At 44.5% G+C, this 24234-nt stretch overlaps 1 protein-coding gene across 3 annotated transcripts in view; it reads left to right on the top strand.

Moving 5' to 3' along the window:
* The window catches only part of DDX60 (DExD/H-box helicase 60), a 460164-nt gene that overhangs the window by 224833 nt on the left and 211097 nt on the right, over positions 1–24234 (top strand). For all 3 annotated transcript variants that reach the window (XM_040418645.1, XM_040418646.1, XM_040418644.1), the window contains 3 exons: positions 12227–12322; positions 23584–23699; positions 23868–24001. In XM_040418645.1, coding sequence (XP_040274579.1) covers positions 12227–12322; positions 23584–23699; positions 23868–24001 — 346 coding nt within the window. The remainder of the gene's footprint in view (positions 1–12226; positions 12323–23583; positions 23700–23867; positions 24002–24234) is intronic.

Genomic DNA, 24234 nt, shown 5'->3' with positions numbered 1-24234 from the left:
ATTTTTTGGAAAATTTTCCAATATAATCATTTTTTTCCAGGAGTAAAACAAGGGTTAACTGCCAAACAACACTCAAAATGGGTTGCCCTGATTCTGTAGTTTGCAAAAACACCCCATATGTGGTCGTAAACTACTGTTTGGCCGAACGGTAGCACATAGAAGGAGGGGAACACCATATGGGTTTTGGAAGGCAGATTTTGCTGGACTGGTTTTGTTTATACCATGTCCCATTTGAAGCCCCCTGTTGCACCCCCAGAATAGAAATTTCAAAAAAGTGACTCCATCTAAGAAAGTACACCCCTCAAGGTATTCAAAACTGGGTTTACAAACTTTGTTAACCCTTTAGGTGTTCCACAAGAGTTAATGGCAGATGGAGAAACAATTTTGAAATTTCTATTTTTTGGAAAATTTTCCAATATAATCAATTTTTTCCAGGAGTAAAACAAGGGTTAACTGCCAAACAACACTCAAAATGGGTTGCCCTGATTCTGTAGTTTGCAAAAACACCCCATATGTGGTCGTAAACTACTGTTTGGCCGAACGGTAGCACATAGAAGGAGGGGAACACCATATGGGTTTTGGAAGGCAGATTTTGCTGGACTGGTTTTGTTTATACCATGTCCCATTTGAAGCCCCCTGTTGCACCCCCAGAATAGAAATTTCAAAAAAGTGACTCCATCTAAGAAAGTACACCCCTCAAGGTATTCAAAACTGGGTTTACAAACTTTGTTAACCCTTTAGGTGTTCCACAAGAGTTAATGGCAGATGGAGAAACAATTTTGAAATTTCTATTTTTTGGAAAATTTTCCAATATAATCATTTTTTTCCAGGAGTAAAACAAGGGTTAACTGCCAAACAACACTCAAAACGGGTTGCCCTGATTCTGTAGTTTGCAAAAACACCCCATATGTGGTCGTAAACTACTGTTTGGCCGAACGGTAGCACATAGAAGGAGGGGAACACCATATGGGTTTTGGAAGGCAGATTTTGCTGGACTGGTTTTGTTTATACCATGTCCCATTTGAAGCCCCCTGTTGCACCCCCAGAATAGAAATTTCAAAAAAGTGACTCCATCTAAGAAAGTACACCCCTCAAGGTATTCAAAACTGGGTTTACAAACTTTGTTAACCCTTTAGGTGTTCCACAAGAGTTAATGGCAGATGGAGAAACAATTTTGAAATTTCTATTTTTTGGAAAATTTTCCAATATAATCATTTTTTTCCAGGAGTAAAACAAGGGTTAACTGCCAAACAACACTCAAAATGGGTTGCCCTGATTCTGTAGTTTGCAAAAACACCCCATATGTGGTCGTAAACTACTGTTTGGCCGAACAGTAGCACATAGAAGGAGGGGAACACCATATGGGCTTTGGAAGGCAGATTTTGCTGGACTGGTTTATTGACACCATGTACCCTTTCAAGCCCCCTGATGCACCCCTAGAGTATAAACTCCATAAAAGTGACCCCATCTAGGAAACTACGGGATACGGTGGTTGTTGTTTTGGGACTATTTTTGGGGTAAATTTCATTTTTGGTTGCTCTATTTTACTCTTTTTTGAGGCAATGTAACAAAAAAATTCAATTCTAAAATTGTTTCTACATTCGCGATTTAGTTTTGTGGAACACCTAAAGGGTTAACATAGTTTGTAAAGTAACTTTTGAATACCTTGAGGGGTGTAGTTTCTTAGATGGGGTCACTTTTTTGGAGTTTCTAGTCTAGGCTACATCAGGGGGGGCTTCTAATGGGACATGGTGTCAAAAAAAAAACTGTCCATCAAAATCTGCCTTCCAGAAACCGTATGGAGTTCCCTTCGTTCTATGCCCTGGCGTGTGGCTATATAGCCATTTACGACCACATATGGGGTGTTTCTGCAAACTACAGAATCGGGGCAATAAATATTTAGTTTTGTTTGGCTGTTAACCCTTGCTTTATTACCGGCAAAATGGATTCAAATAGAAATTTTGCCCAAAAATGGGTGTTTTGGCACAGTTTTTATTTTATATTTTTAACACCGTTCATCAGAGGCGTTTGGTCAAAAGTTATTTTTATAGCGACGACTTTTACGCACGCGACGATGCCCAATATGTATGGCTCTCAGACTTTGGAAACACTAAGCAGGCATCCTAAAACTGCGGCCCTCCAGATGTTGTAAAACTACAATTCCCACCATGCCCTGCTGATGGCTGTAGGTTGTCTGGGCATGCTGGGAGTTATAGTTTTACAACATCTGGAGGGCCGCAGTTTGAGGATGCCTGCACTAAAACTAATATTTTTTGGGGAAAGAAAAATTGTTTCCGTGTCTCCAAAGTCTGAGAGCCATAGTGTTTTATGTTCTCTAGTGGACTGTTGGGGATTATAAAAATTTAGTACTCCATGGAAGTGTGATACTCCCTGAAGCAATTGATAATGCAGAGGCCCGGATGATCGGGGCACGTGTCACATTGAGTAGTGGTGTCCTTCCGTATCCCCCTCTTGTGACACACTCTGCACTTTTTTTGGGTTCGTCCCTTCTTTCCAGTATGGGGGACCACACCTGGAAAGTGTTGGCCAGGGACGATCCGGGCGCCTCCAGTTCCCGAGGTACTCCGGCCTGCTCTTTCCCGGTCCGAAAAGATCAGGGCCTTGAGGACTGCCTCATAGAACTGGAGGAATGTCCCTGTGCTGCCAGCGCTTCGGCATAGTACAAAAGAGTTGTACATGGCAACCTGTACCAAGTAGACCGCAACTTTTTTGTACCATGCCCGGGTTTTGCGCATGGCGTTATATGGCGTGAGGACTTGATCAGAGAGATCAACTCCTCCCATATACCGATTGTAGTCGACGATACAATCGGGCTTGAGGACCGTTGCCGCGGTACCTCGCACAGGGACAGGGGTGGTGCCGTTACCGTGGATTGTGGACAGCATAAGGATATCCCTCTTGTCCTTATACCTGACCAGCAACAGGTTTCCACTGGTAAGGGCACGGGTCTCACCCCTGGGGATAGGTACCTGGAGGGGGTAGGCAGGGAGGCCGCGTTGATTTTTCTGCACGGTCCCACAAGCGAACGTGGATCTGGCGGCAAGGGACCTGAACAAGGGAATGCTGGTATAAAAGTTGTCCACGTACAAGTGGTAACCATTATCCAGCAGTGGGTACATAAGGTCCCACACGAGTTTCCCGCTAACACCCAGAGTGGGGGGACATTCTGGGGGTTGAATACGGGAATCTCGCCCCTCGTACACACGAAATTTGTAAGTGTACCCTGAGGCACTCTCACAAATTTTGTATAGCTTCACGCCATACCTCGCCCGCTTTGTGGGAATGTATTGGCGGAAACTGAGTCTCCCCTTGAACGCAACGAGAGACTCATCAACCGCGACCTCCCTTCCAGGTACGTAGGCCTCCATGAATTTGGCCCCAAAGTGATCGATGACCGGCCGTATCTTATACAGCCGGTCATAGGCAGGATCACCTCGGGGTGGACATGCTGCATTATCGGAATAATGCAGACATTTCCGGATGGCCTCAAACCGTGTACGTGTCATGACCATACTGTACAGTGGGGTCTGGTATAGGACGTCCCCACTCCAGTATTGCCTGACACTGGGTTTTTGGACTAGACCCATATGCAGCACGAGGCCCCAAAATGTCCTCATCTCAGCTGCACTGACCGGCGTCCAGCCACCGGGTCTAGCCAAAACTGAGCCTGGGTTTTGAGCGACGAACTGTTGGGCGTACAGATTCGTCTGCTCCACCATCAAATTCACCAGTGGGTTACTGAAAAAAAAACTAAAATAGTCTATTTCAGTAAACCCCACTGTGGGAATCTGGATTCCAGGATTGCCAGCAAAATCCGGAATCTCAGGTTTAAAGTCCACTGGGGGACACCAGCTAAGTTCATCGGCAGGGGGCTCCGGTGGACTTATTTGGTGGGCCGGGAAACCAGTACGAACCCCAGGGCGGCTCGTACTAGTGTGGGCCACAGGATCCCTAGCATGTGGGGCCCCTGGCTCCGCCTGGCGGCGTCTCCGCCGCCTTGGTGGCTCATCGTCATCCGATGATGATGAGGAGGATGCGGATGACAAAAGGAATGTGGGGTCATCCTCATCCTCACTGGGGCTCTCAGAGTCGGAGGCAATCTGGGCGTATGCCTCCTCGGCCGAGAACATCCGGCGGGCCATGGGTGTGTGTGCGTGTAGGTGTGCGTGTGTGGAAACCTTTATTCTATGTGCGTGTGTGTGGGGGCAACGGGTGTTCGCGTACTAAAAAAGGCAAAAAAAAAAAGGGCAAGTGTTAGGAAAAAAAAAAGTTAAAACTTGTTGATCAGTGGTACAACGCTGATCAGCGGTCGGTGGGGTGGTGGGGCGGGCGATGCGCTAACACTGGACGGACGCTAAAAAGTGCCGGCCAGTCAGCGCACGCAAAAAAAAAAAAAGTGGTGGTGAGGAAGGGGGGAGGCTGGTGGGGGGTGGGGGGGGGGGGGGGGGGGGGGGGGGGGGCAAGTGGCAGGGGGGGGTCTGGGTTAGGGTTAGATGGATAGATGGAAGTTTGGAATAAAAGTTTTTTTTTTTCCTAACTAACTTTTCCCTTCTTTCCCTGCCTAACAGTGCCTCTCCCTCACTGACCCTAACCTACCTGGGTGGCGATGGGTGCAGGAGGGTGATGGATGGCGATTAGGGGGACACAGGAGCTCGTTCTGGACGGTGCTGCACGGTCAGGGTGCTGGACAGGAAGAGGAGGGGAGAGAGGAGCGCAGGAAGTTTGAATCTCGCGCCTCTCTCCCCTGCACCAATCAGCACCCTGGACAGCGGCGTTCAGCACCAGGGCCAGCACCGCCTCTCCAAATCCTCAGACTGCGATAGGTGGTGTAAAATTACGCCACCGATCGCAGTCTTTTTCCGGTTCATCGGGTCACAGGACACCCGAATGGACCGGAAACGCAGAAAACCGCAGGTCTGAATTGACCTGCGGTTTTCTGCGATCGCCGATACGGGGGGGTCAAATGACCCCCCCCTGCGTTGTTACGGGATGCCGGCTGAATGATTTCAGCCGGCGTCCCGTTCCGATTAACCCCCGCGGCGCCGGAATTCCGAATTTAAGTCAGGACGTACCGGTACGTCCTTGGTCCTTAAGGACTCGGGAAATAGGGCGTACCGGTACGTCCTATGTCCTTAAGGGGTTAATATTTTTCTGTGATATAATCACAGTTGCAAGCCAGTGTGTGTCAGGCCCACACAGACTGTATTGTGGCCACTGGCTAGGCCTCCACTTATACCGTTACAGGGTGTCACTCACTCACAAATACCTCGCAGATAAATAAAAATTCTATTTAATATTTTTCTGTGATATAATCACAGTTGCAAGCCAGTGTGTGTCAGGCCCACACAGACTGTATTGTGGCCACTGGCTAGTGGCTAGGCCTCCACTTATACCGTTACAGGGTGTCACTCACTCACAAATACCTCGAAGATAAGTAGAAATTATATTTAATATTTTTCTGTGATATAATCACAGTTGCAAGCCAGTGTGTGTCAGGCCCACACAGACTGTACTGTGCCCACTGCCCACCACTTATATAGGGTGGCACAGTAACTTGCACGCATAGTAACACTTATCTAATAAAAAATGACAGGCAGAGGCAGGCCACACCGCAGGGGCCGTCGTGTTCGTGGTGCTGTGATTTCCACTGGCCCTGGAATAATGCCCAGTGTTCAGAGGCCAGGTACCCTGAACCCAAAAAATTCGGAGAAAATAGTTGACTGGCTTACACAGGACACCCAATCTTCAACAGCTTCCGCTAAGGACCTTGACGCACCATCCTCCTCCAGCTCAGCTTTGGTCACCTGCTCTCAAGTTACCACTCTCCCGCCCGCCGCCACCACCACCACTACCACCACAGCCACCACAGCCGCTTCACTTGATCCCTCAGAGGAGTTATTTACACATCAGTTGGATGAAATTAGTGATGCGCAAACCATTATTGCCAGATGGAGATAACAGGGATATGTCTCAGTCAGGCAGCATTACACACATGGACGTACAGTGTGATGATGATGATGATGTTGTACCCGCTGCTGCTTCCTTTGCTGAGGTGTCAGATACAAGTGAAGTGGTTGATGATGACGATGTGTCCGTGGATGCCACGTGGGTGCCTGCTCAAAGAGAAGAAGAAGAGGGGGAAAGTTCAGAAGGGGAGACAGAGAGAAGGAGGAGACGAGTTGGAAGCAGGGGGAGGTCGTCGCAAGGAGCTAGTGGCACAGTCAGACAGCATGTATCGGCACCCGGGGTCAGCCAGACAGCACGCCAATCAACACATGCTGTTGCCACCACCAGAATGCCGTCATTGCAAAGCTCAGCAGTGTGGCATTTTTTTTGTGTGTCTGCCTCTGACAACAGCGATGCCATTTGCAACCTGTGCCAAAAGAAACGGAGTCGTGGGAAATCCAACACCCACCTAGGTACAACTGCTTTGCGAAGGCACATGATCGCACATCACAAACGCCTATGGGATCAACACATGATGACGAGTAGAAGCAGCACACAAGCTCAAAGCCACCATCCTCCTCCTGGTCCAGCATCTTCAGCCACGTCAACCACTGCTGTCCTCCTTGCCCCCTCTCAACCACCCGCCACTCCGCCTCTCACCTTCAGCAGTTCCATCTCATCTGCCCACAGTCAGGTGTCTGTAAAGGAAATGTTTGAGCGTAGAAAGCCAATGTCACAGAGTCACCCCCTTGCCCGGCGTCTGACAGCTGGCTTGAAGGAACTCTTAGCCTGCCAGCTTTTACCATACCAGCTGGTGGAGTTTGAGGCCTTCAAAAAATTTGTCGCTATTGGGACACCACAGTGGAAGGTACCCGGACGAAATTTTTTTGAAAAAAAGGCAATCCCAAACCTCTACTCAGTGATTGAAAAGGAAGTCATGGCATCTCTGGAATACAATGTTGGGGCAAGGGTCCATCTGACCACTGATACCTGGTCTGCAAAGCACGGTCAGGGCAGGTATATCACCTACACTGCGCATTGGGTCAACCTGCTGACGGCTGACAAGCATGGAATGCGTGGCTCTGCAGCGGAGTTGGTGACACCGCCACGACTTGCAGGCAGGCCTACTGCCACCTCCTCTACTCCTCCTACTCCAACCTCTTCCATAACCTCCTCGGCTGAGTCCTCTTCTGCTGCGGTGTCTGGCTGCACATCAACTGAATCCCCCCAGCTCCCCAGGGGCTATTCCACATCCCGGATAGGACAGTGTCACGCTGTCTTGGGGTTGACTTGCCTGAAAGCAGAGAGCCACACCAGACCAGCACTCCTGTCCGCCCTGAACGCACAGGTGGATCAGTGGCTGACCCCGCACCAACTGAAGATCGGCAAAGTGGTGTGTGACAATGGAAGCAATTTGTTGGCGGCATTGAATTTGGGCAAGTCGTCACATGTGCCGTGCATGGCACATGTGTTGAATATCATCGTACAGTGCTTTGTGTCTAAGTACCCAGGCTTACAGGATGTCCTCAAGCAGGCCAGGAAGGTGTGTGGCCATTTCAGGCGTTCCTACACAGCCATGGCGCACTTTTCAGACATTCAGCGCCGAAACAACATGCCAGTGAGGCGCTTGATTTGCGACAGCCCGACACGTTGGAATTCAACACTCCTAATGTTTGACCGCTTGCTCCAACAAGAAAAAGCCGTCAACGAGTATTTGTATGACCGGGGTGCTAGGACAGCCTCTGCGGAGCTGGGAATTTTTTTCCACGTTACTGGACGCTCATGCGCAATGCCTGTAGGCTCATGCGTCCTTTTGAGGAGGTGACAAACCTAGTCAGTCGCACCGAAGGCACCATCAGCGACCTCATCCCATTTGTTTTCTTCCTGAAGCGTGCCCTGCGAAGAGTGCTGGATCAGGCTGTAGATGAGCGTGAAGAGGAAGAGGAAGAGTTGTGGTCACCATCACCACCAGAAACAGCCTTGTCATCATCGCTTGCAGGACCTGCGGGAACGGTGCAAGAGGAGTATGAGGAAGAGGAGTCAGAGGAGGAATGTGGCTTTGAGGAGGAGGAAGACCAACCACAGCAGGCATCCCAGGGTGCTCGTTGTTGTCACCTATCTGGGACCCGTGGTGTTGTACGTGGCTGGGGTGAAGAACAGACCGTCAATGACATCAGTGAGGACGAGAAACGGGAAATGAGTAGTTCGGCATCCAACCTTGTGCAAATGGGGTCTTTCATGCTGTCATGTCTGTTGAGGGACCCTCGTATAAAAAGGATGAAGGAGAATGACCTGTACTGGGTGGCCACGCTACTAGACCCCCGGTATAAGCAGAAAGTGGCGTAAATGTTACCAACTTACCGAAAGTCAGAAAGGATGCAGCAGTTCAAAACAAAACTAAAAAATATGCTTTACACAGCTTATAAGGGGGATGTCACAGCACAACGGGAATCTAACAGGGGAAGAGGTGAAAGTAATCCTCCTCCTACCACGACGGCAAGGACAGGACACTTTACAGATGTGTTGTTGATGGAGGACATGCAGAGCTTTTTCAGTCCTACACATCGCCACAGCCCTTCGGGATCCAGCCTTAGAGAACGACTCGACCGACAGGTAGCAGACTACCTCGCCTTAACTGCAGATATCGACACTCTGAGGAGCGATGAACCCCTTGACTACTGGGTGTGCAGGCATGACCTGTGGCCTGAGCTATCCCAGTTTGCGATAGAACTTCTGGCCTGCCCCGCTTCAAGTGTCCTGTCAGAAAGGACCTTCAGTGCAGCAGGAGGCATTGTCACTGACAAAAGAAGTCGCCTCGGTCAAAAAAGTGTTGATTACCTCACTTTCATTAAGATGAATGAGGCATGGATCCCGAAGGGACTGACAGTGGGGGATACGTTTGACTAACAAAAGGCCTGATGACATGCCTTGGCCTCAAAATGGTCCCCACGCTGCTGTATTTAATGTCTGCATACCGGATGACTTTCGTGAATTCTCCGCCACCAACTAGGGTTCAAGCCGCAATGTTTTAGTCACCTTTCTGCCTTGAAAACATCAATTTTTCCGGCCGCTGCTACAACAGCGGCTGCAACAATGACATTATTTTTCAGACATGTGTACATGCCTAATTTTTCTGGCCTCTGGTGCTGCACTGTGGCTGCAAAAACAAAACAAAAAAAAAAGGCACATACAAGTGTTAATTCCCCTTCGTGATCGTTACCTTGTTGTGGTGAAGGGGCTTGCGTATCACAATGAAGCGATCATCACCTCTATGAGTGTGTTGGCAATGTTGCCACACCCCAGATGATAAGGCCGTTGCTTCATTATGATCAGACCAAAAGCGATCGGCTGGATAATTTTTCATAGAAAAAACTTACTTTTTTTTTTTTTTTTTTAAGTTGTATGGGTGGGTTTTTAATACATAAAATAAAAAAATCATAATAAAGTCTCTTAATAGTTTATTAGAAATAATGCAGACAATTTAAAAAATCCCCATCAATTCCAATACAAAGCAAGTACAAAGCTCAGAACTAAATTATTCCAGGATGTCGTAATGGTTCGTTAATTCGACAATGGTTAATCAATTCGACACACGTCCCCGGATAGGGGACGTAACAGGGATTAAACTGATAGGAATAGTACTAGTTAAAACACCACTCATATAGGGTGTCACAGCACATTGCTCTGTGCACGCGCAGTGCCCCAACTTGGGAGTAAGAGGACCGACCAAGCTGCTTTTTTCATCTCCCGGTTCCTAAAATCAATTCAGTTTGGTGTATCAGAGTTTGGTCTGTCACTGTGAAGGCAGTCGAAGGTACCCAGCCTAAATTTTTTTTCACAAAAGGCAATCCCACCGTGATATGGGACGTAACAGGGATTAAACTGATGAGAATAGTACTACAGAAAATAGCACTCATATCGGGTGGGACAATAAATTGCACGGTGCAGACGCAGTGACCGTGGCGTGGATTCAAACAAAGGGGAGGGAGCCAGCGTTTTTTTAACCATCTCCCCGTTCGAAAAATCTATTTAATAAATGGACCCCAGATTGGGGACGTAACAGGGATTAAACTGATGAGAAGAGAGAACTACAGAAAATACCACTCATATCGGGTGTGACAGTAAATTGCACGGTGCAGACGCAGTGACCGTGGCGTGGATTCTAACAAAGGGGAGGGAGACAGCGTTTTTTTAACCATCTCCCCGTTCGAAAAATCCATTTAATAAATGGACCCCAGATTGGGGACGTAACAGGGATTAAACTGATGAGAAGAGAGAACTACAGAAAATAGCACTCATATCGGGTGTGAGAGTAAATTGCACGGCGCAGACGCAGTGACCGTGGCGTGGATTCAAACAAAGGGGAGGGAGACAGCGTTTTTTTAACCATCTCCCCGTTCGAAAAATCTATTTAATAAATGGACCCCAGAATGGGGACGTAACAGGGATTAAACTGATGAGAAGAGAGAACTACAGAAAATAGCACTCATATCGAGTGGGACAGTAAATTGCACGGCGCAGACGCAGTGACCGTGGCGTGGATTCAAACAAAGGGGAGGGAGCCAGCGTTTTTTTAACCATCTCCCCGTTCGAAAAATCTATTTAATAAATGGACCCCAGATTGGGGACGTAACAGGGATTAAACTGATGAGAAGAGAGAACTACAGAAAATACCACTCATATCGGGTGGGACAGTAAATTGCACGGCACAGACGCAGTGACCGTGGATTCAAACAAAGGGGAGGGAGCAAGCGTTTTTTTAACCATCTCCCCGCTCGAAAAATCAATTCAATTCACCTTTCGGGGACCCTTGGTGTTGTACGTGGCTGGGTGGAGGAAGAAACCTTCAATGACATCAACGGACATGGCTAGCTTGGTATCCAACCTTGTACAAATGGGGAGTTTGCGGTTGGGCAAATGGACTGTTTGCGGTTGTTTGCGGTGCATTAAAAGGGGAGTTTGGTCTGTCAATGTCTGTGAAGCGGGCGTAACCCTTACACTACCTGATCGATACAACATCATACCTGATCGTATACACACACTGGATGTTTTAAACCACATTGTTCAAAAAAAAAATGGATTGTTAGGTGATTTATGCCCTTTATGGATTAAAATCCAACTCTGTGTCAACTATGTAATTTTCCATGGGAGTTTTGCCATGGATCCCCCTCCGGCATGCCACAGTCCAGGTGTTAGTCCCCTTGAAACAATTTTTCCATCACTACTGTGGCTAGAAAGAGTCCCTGTGGGTTTTAAAATTCGCCTGCCTATTGAAGTCTATGGCGGTTCGCCCGGTTAGCCCGTTCGCGAACATTTGCAGAAATTCGCGTTCGCCGTTCGCGAACGGAAAATTTTATGTTCGCGACATCTCTACCTGCTATAGCCTGCGTGGACAGAGGTTTTGATCTGCGCTATGGGGAGATGCAGTGGCGGCAGTGCAGGCATCAGGAGCCACGCGGGTGCTGGGGAGCGGGATAAGTATAACCTGTACGAGGTAACCGTGCATTTTGGGGGGCATTATAGGGGTTGGATAACCCCTTTAATGTGTTCCCCCTCACCTTGCAGTGCAGGCTATATAGCTTGATCACTCTGTCCACAGTAATATGCTGTGGTCTCCAAGATTTCTGTGGCCTGGGACTCAACAGGCTCTCAGGAGGCTCTCCCTCACTCCTCGCTCTTTTCCCTTACATTACAAACTGTTTAAAATAGCATTACCCCCATCATCACGTAAATATCAAGTTGATCACAATGGATGATTTCAACCAAAATGAATGTTTGGCAGTAGAAAAAATGCGCCCTTAAAATGTGCCAGTGCAAAAATATCCCATTATAATGTGTACCAGTAAAAAATACTCCTTATAATGTGTGCCAGTACAAAATTTGCCCCTTCTGTGTGCCAGTACAAAAAAATATTCCCTTTTAGTACCCCCAGTAGAGCCAATGTCCCCATAGTTCTCCATCAGTTATAATAACGTCCTCCCCATAGTAGGCCAATGGCATGCTGCCAAATTAAAAATAATCAACCCAACTACTTACCTTCACGCCGCGGTCAGGATGCGGTGCAGGGAAAAGGCCTCTTCCCACCCCCACTTGTTGCTAGGTGGTGCCTCCCAAGACCATCTCCTCACCTCGCCTCATTGTAGGTGCACCATTGCTAACATGCATGTTATACTGGGCAAAATGCTTTTTGATTTCTACTTTTTGGCCTACAGGGTCCAATCCTAGTTTTGATCTTTGTTCTTTATTTGTTTCATTCCAGGTGCTTGTCACTGTGCCACAATGTTTAGAAATTCTCCTGTTGGCTCCACATCGACAAGAATGGGTGAAAAGAATCAAATATGTTATATTAGATGAGGTATGTAGCATTCCATTTCATAAGGATTGTGTGAGATTATAAACAAATGGTCTTTTCTCCAAAATCAAGGCCACCGTATGCAATATATGTAATGCAATGGAGATGAAAATCTGCATTATTGACAGATTTTTCTTTTGTGTATTTCTTTGCTAAATTGTAATTCTATTTCATTTAAAGTTTATGTCCACCTCTGCAAAGTATCTAAAAAGTAAACAACTTTGCAACAGTCTAAAGTTGTCCCAGTGATCTGTGTTCCAGTGACTGTGCAAACCGATATGTCTTTACAATAACAGACTACAAACAAATCTGATCCTTCAAACATACTCCCTTCTATTAGCTACTTCTAGTTAAGGCTACTTTCACACTAGCGTCGGGGTTCCGCTTGTGAGCTCCGTTTGAAGAGTCTCAAGCGGCCCCGAACGCATCCGTCCAGCTACCAATGCATTCTGAGTGGATGTGGATCCGCTCAGAATGCATCAGTCTGGCAGCGTTCAGCCTCCGCTCCGCTCAGCAAGCGGACACCTGAACGCTGCTTGCAGCGTTCGGGTGTCCGCCTGGCCGTGCGGAGGCAAACGGATCCGTCCAGACTTACAATGTAAGTCAATGGGGACGGATCCATTTGAAGTTGACACAGTATGGCTCAATTTTCAAACGGATCCGTCCCCCATTGACTTTCAATGTAAAGTCTGGACGGATCCGTCTGAAGCTACTTTCACACTTAGAATTTTTTCTACAATATAATGCAGACGGATCTGTTCTGAACGGATCCCAAGTCTGCATTATATGAGCGGATCCGTCTGGGCAGACATCAGACGGACCCGCTCTGAACGGTAGTGTGAAAGTTGCCTTACATGTATGCAATATATAAAATCTAAATGTGAAAAAATCAAGACTACCTTCAGAACTACTTCATTTTTTTAAAACTTAGGAATGTAGAAAACATTAAACGTTAAACATAACGCATTAAAAATAAAGGGGTAGATTTATGAAACTGGTGTAAAGTAGAACTAGTTTAGTTGCCCATAGAAACCAATCAGATTCCACCTCTCATTTTTCAAAGTTTCTTTGAAAAATTAAAGGTGGAATCTGATTGGTTGCTATGGGCAACTAAGCCAGTTCTACTTTACACCAGTTTGGTAAATCTCCCCCACTGAGTTACAGCAAACCCATGCGAAGAATTTACATCACAGAAGCACCTTTGTTTCACGTGGCAAGTCCATGCGTGGCCCAACAAATACTATATAGGCCAGGGGTCTCAAAGTTGACAGTATATATGAGACACACGTAGAAAAAAAAAATCCACCTGATGGACAGCATTAATTTCAAGTACAATACAATACAAAATTATTGTTAATAGAATATCACACCACATACCTTTTACATCCAGTGACGTCTCCTCTGATGTAGATCTGCTCTTTCCTCATATTCTTCATTCAGACCAGTCTGCCTTGACAGTTTCTCATTTTTGCAGAACTTGGCACACAGACATTTTAGGTACCTTACTTTTTTATCATCCTGCTGCTCCCCCAATACTGTGCCTGATGTGCTCCCCAATCCCTACAAATACTATACTGCAGAAATAATAGTGCCATACACATAGTCCACTCATAGTAATAGTGCTACAAGAATGGTCTCAATAATAATAGTGCCCCTACAGTACCTTCAGTAGGGATAGAGCTCCACAAGAGTGCCCTAATTAGTAACATTGCCCTCCATATCGTGCCTAATAATATTACCCCCACAGTACCCCAGTAGTAATTATGCCCCATAGAGTTCCCAGTAAAAATAAGGCCCCCCGATAGTGCCCCTTGTAGTAACAAGGCCCCTCCATAAGGAACCCTTTTAGAACCTCTAGTAGCAATAAGGCTAATCCATAAGGCACCCCATAGAGCCCACAGTAGTAATAAGGCTCCCTATAGTGTCCCCAGTAGTTATAATGCCTCTTATAGTGGCCCCAATATTTATTAAGCCCCTTGCAGGGGCTTTGCTAAGGTCTCAAAAGATCCGGGGCCCTTCTATTATTATCCCCCAATCTCGAGTCCCAACAGTGTTATCCTGCTGCTCGCTGTGCTCCCCAATACCCCCAAATACTTTCCTGGAAAAAAAAGAGTGCCCCCCCCCATAGTAACAGTGCTCCTTAAAGTCCCACCAATTGTAATTCCCTTCTAGAATGCCCTCATTAGTAATACTGCCGCCTACAGTGCCAACAGTGATAATGCTCTGGAAGAGTGCCTACATTAGTAGAAGAGCCCTCCAGTATTAATAATGCCCTCACATAGCCCCCAGTAGAAATAAGGCCCCCTATTGTTCCCCCAGTGGTAATAAAGCTCTCTCCAGTAGTAATAAGGCCCCCATAGTGCTCTTAGTAGAAATAAGGTGGATCTATAAGTCCCTCTGATAGAGCCCCCAGTAGTAATAGGAACGCTTAATGTCCCCTACAGTGCCCCCAGTATTTATATTGCTCCCTACTGTTATAATGCTCGCCCTGAAGAACCCTCAGTATTTATATTGCGCCCTACTATATTGCGCCCTACTGTTATAATGCTCGCTCTGAAGTGCCCCCAGTATTTAATGCCCCCTGCAGTGCCCCCTGTAGTTATGTTCCTCCCTCCACCATACAGTCCCAAATAACATCACACCATTTCTCCTGCCCCCTCCAAAATACAGTCTCATGTAAATAACATCACTCCCCTCCCTTCAGCCCCTCCAATATACAGTCCCATGTAAATAACACAATTTTCCTCCCTCGGCCGTAGAGTCCCATGTAAATAACATCACACCATCTCTCCAGCCCCCTCTAATATACAGTCCCATGTAAATAACATCACCGCCCCATCCACCTTCAACATACATTCCCATGTAAATAATATCACACACCCCCAGCCGCCTTCAACATGCAATCCCATGTAAACAACATCACCCCCTCAACATTCACTCCCATGTAAATAACATTGCCTCATCAACATTCAGTCCATGTAAATAACATCACTCCCTGCCACAGCCGCCATCAACATACAGCCCCATGTAAATAACATCACTCCCCCAGCTGCCTTCAACATGGAGTCCCATGTAAATAACATTGCCCCCTCAACATTCAGTCCCATGTAAATAACATCACTCCCTCCACAGCCGCCATTAACATACAGTCCCATGTAAATAACATCACTCCCATTGCCGGCTTCAACATACAGTCCGATATAAATAACATCACCCTGCCCCAGCCATCTCCAACATGGAGTCTCATGTAAATAACATCATCCCCTCAACATTCAGTCCCATGTAAATAACATTACTCCCTTCAGCCCTAACATGCAGTCACAGTTAAATAACCACAACTCCCAGCATTCATCTGCCTCTCACACTTTACCTCTCCTCATGTAGCAGACCTCACCACAGCTTCTTCACCAGGACTTCTCCTCTTCACTGCTGGGCGCCGCTGTCCTCTCCTGCACTAGTGACATCATCGCAGGTCCTCAACCACTGCCTTTTGCACTGATCACATGACTGTGATGTCATCACAGGTCCTTCAGTTCTTGCAGTGCATTAGATTCAATTGTATTGCTGTCCTGAGGACGGCAATACAGTTGTATCTACAGTAGCTGGCAAGAAGTACATTCGGGGCCTGGAACAAAACATCAGGGGCCCAGGCCCTGAATGTTTTAACCTAGCAATGCCCCTGGCCCCTGTAGTAGCTCCAGTAGTTATAATGTCCCCTGTAGTAGCGCCAGTATTTATAATGCCCCCCTGCAGTGCCTCATAAAGTTAGAATGCCTCCAGCTGTGCTCCATGTAGTTAGGATGCCCCCTGCAGTGCCCCTTTTCGTGCTCTGGCCTGTATGAATGCCCCTTTAGTGCTCAGATCTGTATTATTGCCCCCAGAAGTACCCCATGTATTATAATGCCCCCCTTTAGTGCTTTGGCCTGTATTTATGCCCCAAGTTGTGCCCCATAAATTATAATCTCCCTCCTAGTGCTCCAGCCTCTAATAATAATAATTTAAAAAAAAACAATAAAACACACATAATTCCCATTTTTCCTCCGGAAGTCTGGATGACATTATTATGCCAGTCTCAGAAATGATGTGGTCATAAACAGCAGCGCTTGTGACCATGTCATTGCACCACCTGATGCCCAACGCAGAAGGTCGTAGTGGTGTCATCGCAACCTACTAAGCTGTTCTACTGCCTGCCATAAGGTCCCTTGGCCTATCGTAAACTGCCGTCCATTGCCTTGAGGACAACATCCATAAAATCATAATGTACATAAAACAAAGATTCACTGAGACCAAGATCATATATATTCTATCAATAATGCTATATCAAATTAGTTCTAGAATTTAGTTCATGAGGAGAAGCAGTATGCAAAATAAAGACAGTGTAAGTAGTGTGTTTTTCTTAGAAGGAGCCATCTCCAGTCCCTTCCCCTGATTAGATGGTTAACTCTTTCCAAGCAAAAAAAAGGCGAAACCAGACAAGTCTCCACCATATTTGATTTCTCAATAGATGTATATAGTACAGCCCACAAAAAAAAGGTTGCAAAGGATACACTGAATACAATAAACCTCATATTTTGAATTGCAGTTAATAACCTATTTGATCTCACATTGCAACCCTCATTATACATCACAGATCCAGTTTTCGAAGCATATTTACAACAATCGTACAGGTGTGATTCACTTTTGAAAGAGGCCTTTCTGAGACAACCAAGTTGGCTACCATATCTGATATGGCAAATTTATAGGGAATGCTCATATAAATATTATGTCACAGGCCACCCACAAAAAGCCCTCACACCATTTTAACTGTTCCACAATAGAGAGAACGTTTTGGTGTCTTTTAAAGGTCCATTAACCCCAGAATCCAGAAACAAAAAAATGGACAACCAACAAAACATTAAAAAATCCCCAATATGGCTTTATTTACTTGTTTCAAATGGTATGACAACTGCAGACCATGAAAAATACAAAGCATTGCTGTGTTCTCTCAGGCTGCATCTTCCCCCCTTTCCTCTCCCCCCTCTGATGCTAGTGCATGTGAGCCAGGATATTTTTTGTCTACACAGTGAGCTTGGCCAGTTGACTAGTCTCTTCTGAGGTGTGTGCACTCGCAGCTGGAGCACCCAAGATTGTAAGAAAATTTTTGCGCCGCAACCCCCCCTCTTGGCAGCCACGAGGTGGCACACTAGGCAAGTGCTTACCTCTGTCTACCTTTTGTCCCGTCCCTGGCGCAGCATGCTTTGTTTTGTTGTCTAGTGAAATGCCTGGTTTTCTAATGGAAACCAGATCACATTACAGTGAGTGCAGCCCATCAGGAGGTGTTATTTTATAGTCGGTGCAGTCTGTCAGGAGGCATTCATTTCATAGTCAGTGCAGTCCACCAGAAATGAATCTTCCTTTATTTTTATTGTTCTCCTTCTGTAATGGACGTTTTGTGATTATTGTACTTTATTTTGTGCCATTATTTTTGCAATTATTAAAAAAAATTTTAATTATACTTCTGCTTTTATCCTCTTAAAGAAAACAAACATACAATGTACTAGTATATACTGAGGAACTAGTGTTAGGGACCACTCAATTGAGGCGACCTTGACGTGGTGAGTGGCTTATTACGCTTTGGCCAAAATGTACACCAATGCCTCATCCAGCATGGAGGCAGGGCAGAATGCTGGATGTAGAGTGCTATCGCATTTGTATTTTCCATTTGTATATGTATTTCGCCATAGTGATGTGCACCTACATACAGGTTGTGCTGACTCAATCCCCCACATTTTTTATATACTGAGATGTATTTGTACTGTAGATACCAGTATATTGTACATGGAAATACAAACCGGATTCCAAAAAAGTTGGGACACAATACAAATCGTGAATAAAAACTGAATGCAATGATGTGGTTGGTGCCAACTTCTAATATTTTATTCAGAATAGAACATAAATCACGGAACAAAAGTTTAAACTGAGAAAATGTACAATTTTAAGGGAAAAATATGTTGAATCAGAATTTCATGGTGTCAACAAATCCCAAAAAAGTTGGGACAAGGCCATTTTCACCACTGTGTGGCATCTCCCCTTCTTCTTACAACACTCAACAGACGTCTGGGGACCGAGGAGACCAGTTTCTCAAGTTTAGAAATAGGAATGCTCTCCCATTCTTGTCTAATACAGGCCTCTAACTGTTCAATCGTCTTGGGCCTTCTTTGTTGCACCTTCCTCTTTATGATGCACCAAATGTTCTCTATAGGTGAAAGATCTGGACTGAAGACTGGCCATTTCAGTACCCGGATCCTTCTCCTACGCAGCCATGATGTTGTGATTGATGCAGAATGTGGTCTGGCATTATCTTGTAGCAAAATGCAGGGTCTTCCCTGAAAGAGATGACGTCTGGATAGGAGCATATGTTGTTCTAGAACCTGAATATATTTTTCTGCATTGATGGTGCCTTTCCAGACATGCAAGCTGCCCATGCCACACGCACTCATGCAACCCCATACCATCAGAGAGGCAGGCTTCTGAACCGAGCGTTGATAACAACTTGGGTTGTCCTTGTCTCTTTGGTCCGGATGACATGGCGTCCCAGATTTCCAAAAAGAACTTCGAAACGTGACTCGTCTGACAACAGAACAGTCTTCCATTTTGCCACACTCCATTTTAAATGATCCCTGGCCTAGTGAAAACGCCTGAGCTTGTGGATCTTGCTTAGAAATGGCTTCTTCTTTGCACTGTAGAGTTTCAGCTGGCAACGGTGGATGGCACGGTGGATTGTGTTCACTGACAATGGTTTCTGGAAGTGTTCCTGAGCCCATTCTGTGATTTCCTTTACAGTAGCATTTCTGTTTGTGGTGCAGTGTCGTTTAAGGGCCCGGAGATCACGGGCATCCAGTATGGTTTTACGGCCTTGACCCTTACGCACAGAGATTGTTCCAGATTCTCTGAATCTTCGGATGATGTTATGCACAGTTGATGATGATAGATGCAAAGTCTTTGCAATTTTCCGCTGGGTAACACCTTTCTGATATTGCTCCACTATATTTCTGCGCAACATTGTGGGAATTGGTGATCCTCTACCCATCTTGGCTTCTGAGAGACACTGCCACTCTGAGAAGCTCTTTTTATACCCAACCATGTTGCCAATTGACCTAATTAGTGTTAATTGGTCTTCCAGCTCTTCGTTATGCTCAAATTTACTTTTTCCAGCCTCTTATTGCTACTTGTCCCAACTTTTTTGAGATTTGTTGACACCGTGAAAATTGGAATCAACGTATTTTTCCATTAAAATGATACATTTACTTGGATTAAACGTTTGATCTGTCATCTACGTTCTATTACAAATAAAATATTGACATTTGCCATCTCCACATCATTGCATTCAGTTTTTATTCACAATTTGTTTAGTGTCCTAACTTTTTTGGAATCCGGTTTGTACTTTATATATGGGAAGAATAATTGAGTTTTATTTTTGTCCGAGAAAATTCTTCTTTTAATAACAGTGGGCTTGGTATCTTACTGTTTAGAGAATCTGTCTCCAATACCGAAGATCCGGGGTTAAACTCTCTCTTAAACTTTATGTTGCGAGTTTGTGAGGTCATGCACCTAGCTGTATTGTAGCTGAAGATAGAGAGGGCTGGGGGAAGGAGAAAGTTCTAAATTTCTCATGGCAGCAGTTTAGAGAGCACATTGCAGACATAGCTATTAAGGACAGTCAAGCAGTTTTTAGTTATGCCTTTTCAGAATAATAGGTTGAAAATTATTCTGCAATCAGGTTGCCAGTCTTCTGTTAGAAGATCCCCCATTTTAGGTACTGTGCTATCACCAAGTCCGATTTAATCGGAAAAGTGATCGGTTACTTGATTGTCTCAGAAAGGCTTTTTCAAATGTGAAGCATACCTTTGAGGTTGTTGTGAATATGCTTGAAAAATTTGATATGTGATGTATAATGACAGTCTAAATGAGATTAAACAGTTTATTAAAGAGGACCTTTCACCTCTTCTGACCTGCCTGTTAGTAGCTTCATGCATTCCCCATGTAATAACAATTCTTGAGCTTCTATTCTTATGTTGTGTAATTTCTTTATTTCTACTAGAAGTTATGAATGAATTGCTAGCAGTCTGCAGTAAGGATACAGAGGGGTGGTAACAAGTTGGGGTGTGTCCCTGCACAGTCTGACAATAGCAGCACTGACTGGATAGAGTCCGACTGTGCAGGTACACACCCCCAACTGGTTACCGCCCCTCTGTACCGTTACTGCAGACTGCTGACAATTCATTCATAACTTCTAGTACAAATAATAAAGGAATGGCACAACATAGAGTCATAAGAATAGATGCTCCAAAATTGTTATTACATGGGGAAGGCATGTACAGTAGCTATTAAAATAGGCATGTCAAGAGTGGTGAAAGGTCCTCTTGTAATATAAAATATGTGGTTTATTGTATTCAGTGTATCCTTTGTAACCTTGTTTACATGAGATGTACTATATGTTGATTGAGAGATAAAATATGGGAACGTATAAGAGATTCTGTTTCTGGTGCCATAAAAACAAGAAATGTATCCAAACATTTTCCATCTGTGAATGGTGGAGATCTGTCTTTTTTGGTTTGGAAAGAGTTAACCATCCAACTAGAAGAGGGGTCTGGAGATGGCTCCTTCTTAGGATCCATTCACAAGACCGTATTTTTTGGTCCGCATGTGCTGTCCGCATCCGTAGTTCCATTACGCGGCCCTGCAAAAAGATAGAGCATGTCCTATTCTTGTCCACAACAAGAATAGGCATTTCTATCATAGGGCTGGCCATGTGCGGTCTGCAAAATCCGTGTTTTGTGGATCCGCAATTTGCAGACCACAAAACACTTCCGGATGTGTGAATGCACCCGTAAGAGAAAAACACACTGGATATTTAATTTGGACACTGCTTCTCCTCAGAGACTAAATTCTAGAACTGATATCATACAGTATGATACACTCTGCAATCCAGCAGCAATGGCTGTGCTTGCACAATATAGGTGGCCGGGACCATGGGTGTGTGCATAGATTGGCACTTTTTCCTATAATGTGCAAGCACAGCCACCGCTCCTGTATTGCAGGGTGGTCGTAAATCCAGGATACGAGCCGTGTATCATCAAATAAAAAAAAATTAAGCAAGCCAGCAGAGGAGACAATATGGACAATCACAATACATTAGTAAGTGCCTTGTATTAACTTTCTCTACATGATACATGCCATTTGCTGAAGTGAGACAACCCCATAAAGTGTGAAAATAAAGGGTTTGCTGAATCTGTATTTTGATGCAACAAAAATAACTAATTTAATTAATAAAAGTAGATAAAGAGAATCCATTATATAAAACCCCAAAGTATACCATTTTTCATTTATAATAAAGCTAGCATTTCTATTGTAAAAAAAATTGAAAAGCTATGTTTGAGCAACAATAACATCAATATCTACAGTATCTATACATCAGTTACCACAACCAAATGTTAGAGGAGAGGCATCAATTTAAGTGAAATAATATGGGTATAAAAGAAATATGTATGATGCCCAATCCACTGTATCCAACATAATATTCACTTGTGGTGGAAAACTGAGTCATAGCTAGAGATGAGTGAAGTTTTCAAAAATTTGATTCGATCTGAATTAATTTGTTATGAAGCACATTAAAAATCAGTTTTTTCACAGCTGCAGGGAGTGTGTATCTCGTGTGCATCATTGTGCAGCGCAGAAACATGCATAGGGAGTCTGCTGTGGTAGTGAAACAGTACTGTGAGTCAGTATGACACGCACATGACAGACGTCGCTCTTAGAATCACTGCACACTTCACTTATTTGGTCACTTATAGGTCCAAAACTGACCAAATAACTGAAGTGTGAACTCAGTCTTACAGGTCAATATTAGCATCAGGTACAAAGGACATAACTGTGCAGTGGCCCAAGATCCTACAATAGAGTGAAAAAGCGCACTCCTTTTACACTAACTGCTGATTCCATATAGATTGCTAGAGAACCTGTTCTGTTACACACTGAGACAAGAAGAGGGCCAATGACAGAGTGGAGAGGGTGTCAGCAGTAAGCTGTGTTGTGTTGACGTCACTGTTTGTTTCCCTTTTTCTGATCCGTCAGAACAACCCCAAAAACAGATCCTGTCTTCTGAGCATCCGCCTTCACACGGTCAGCATTTGGTCAGTAATTGATCACCCCAAAATCACTAGTATTGGAATTCTATTTCATCCCAATTACAGAATCAAGGATGAATGGAATTACTTATGTATAAAAAAAAACATGAGCACCCAAAAAACAGTAGTATCAGGCCGCAATTTCACCCCAGGATCAAGGATGAATGGATTTACTTATGTATAAAAGAACAAGTATACCCCAAAATCAGTAGTATCAGGCTGCAATTTCACCCCAATTACAGAATCAAGGTTAACAGAATAAATTACAATGTGAACACCGCAAAATTAGTTGTATCAGACCGCAATTTCACCCCAATAACAGAATTAAGTATTAATGGGATTACTTATGTATAAAAGAAGAAGAATGTGAACAACCTAAAATCAGCAGTATTAGAACGATTTTTAACTCCAATTAGTGCAGCAAGGTATAATAGAATAGCTCATATTAGCCAAGCTTTACACTGTTTAATTGGCACCTGTTCTCTCCCAATAGTGTGGATAAAGTCTCCCTATTATATCCCTACACTATCTCTAAGCTGTCGCTGAACTGTTCAAAAGTAATATTTTGTAAAGAAAGTCTTTCCTAATCACTGTCCCTAGCGCCTGTCACGTCTCTCCCTGCACTAAGTTCACAGTAAAATGGAGGAGACCGGGCAGGATGAGGCTTTTTATAGGGCTGTGACATCACAGGGGCTGGCTATCTACTGATTGGCTGGCTGCAAGGCCTTATGAGTGATCCCTCCTTCCCAGGCTTCTTACTTTCACTTTGTAACATGTGCAGAAGCCATTTTAGAAAAAATCTGATTCGTTAACACGAATCACCAAGAAATTCGGTTTCGTGATGAATCACATGTTTCCTGAAATTCGGATCAAATTCCACTTCGTCAACTTCGATTCGCTCAACACTAGTCACAACTTTCAAGCCACTCAAATTTTAAAGTTTTCTGCCTTATTCTTCAATATGCAAAAAAAAGCTCTCTAAAATGTAGGCTTACATGAATTATTATAAAATAGTAAATTAATATTAATAAAATAATATTTGTCTGTAGACACTGACACCAGAAGACCTTAATACTAAAAATCTATTTTCATTGCAAGGTGCATTGCTTAGGAGGAGAAATTGGAGCAGAAACCTGGGACCACATACTATCCATGATTCGGTGTCCATTCCTGGCCTTGTCTGCAACCATCAGTAATCCCGAACACTTAACCGAGTATGTTCTGTAAATTTCTATTATCCTTTGCATATCAGATTGAGGATTCTCATTCTCATCTATACCCTGCCAGTGTATACTGGACAGATATCAATAAGATTCATCATTATTTCATTTACAATAGGTGTCATTAAGCAATATTGTTTTTTATTGCCTTATTTTATTTAGGTGGCTACAATCAGTCCAAAAATATTGGCAGCACAATGATGATAGAAAAATGAGTCATATGTCTGAATCCTCACACAAAGGGTCAAAGAAAAAGGCAGCAAAAATGGAAAGAAGATCTTACAATGTTCGACTAGGTACTTATATGCCAGAAGATGTACTCCTACCTTTTTATTGAGTGTCTTTAAAGTAGACCTGTCAGCCTGATCATGTATACTATTAAAAGGCAATGTTTTATAGAGCAAAACCTTTGTACGGGACAAATAATCATGCTCTGCTCAGATTGCTAAAAAAAAATGGGTACACACACTCCATTCTGCTCAGCAAATTTTCAGCTGTATCATGCTACCCTGAAAGAGGTACTCGTATC

Source organism: Bufo bufo, chromosome 2 (assembly GCF_905171765.1).
Source record: "Bufo bufo chromosome 2, aBufBuf1.1, whole genome shotgun sequence".
NCBI classification, from domain to species: domain Eukaryota; kingdom Metazoa; phylum Chordata; class Amphibia; order Anura; family Bufonidae; genus Bufo; species Bufo bufo.
This window is presented reverse-complemented; position numbering and strand designations above follow the sequence as displayed.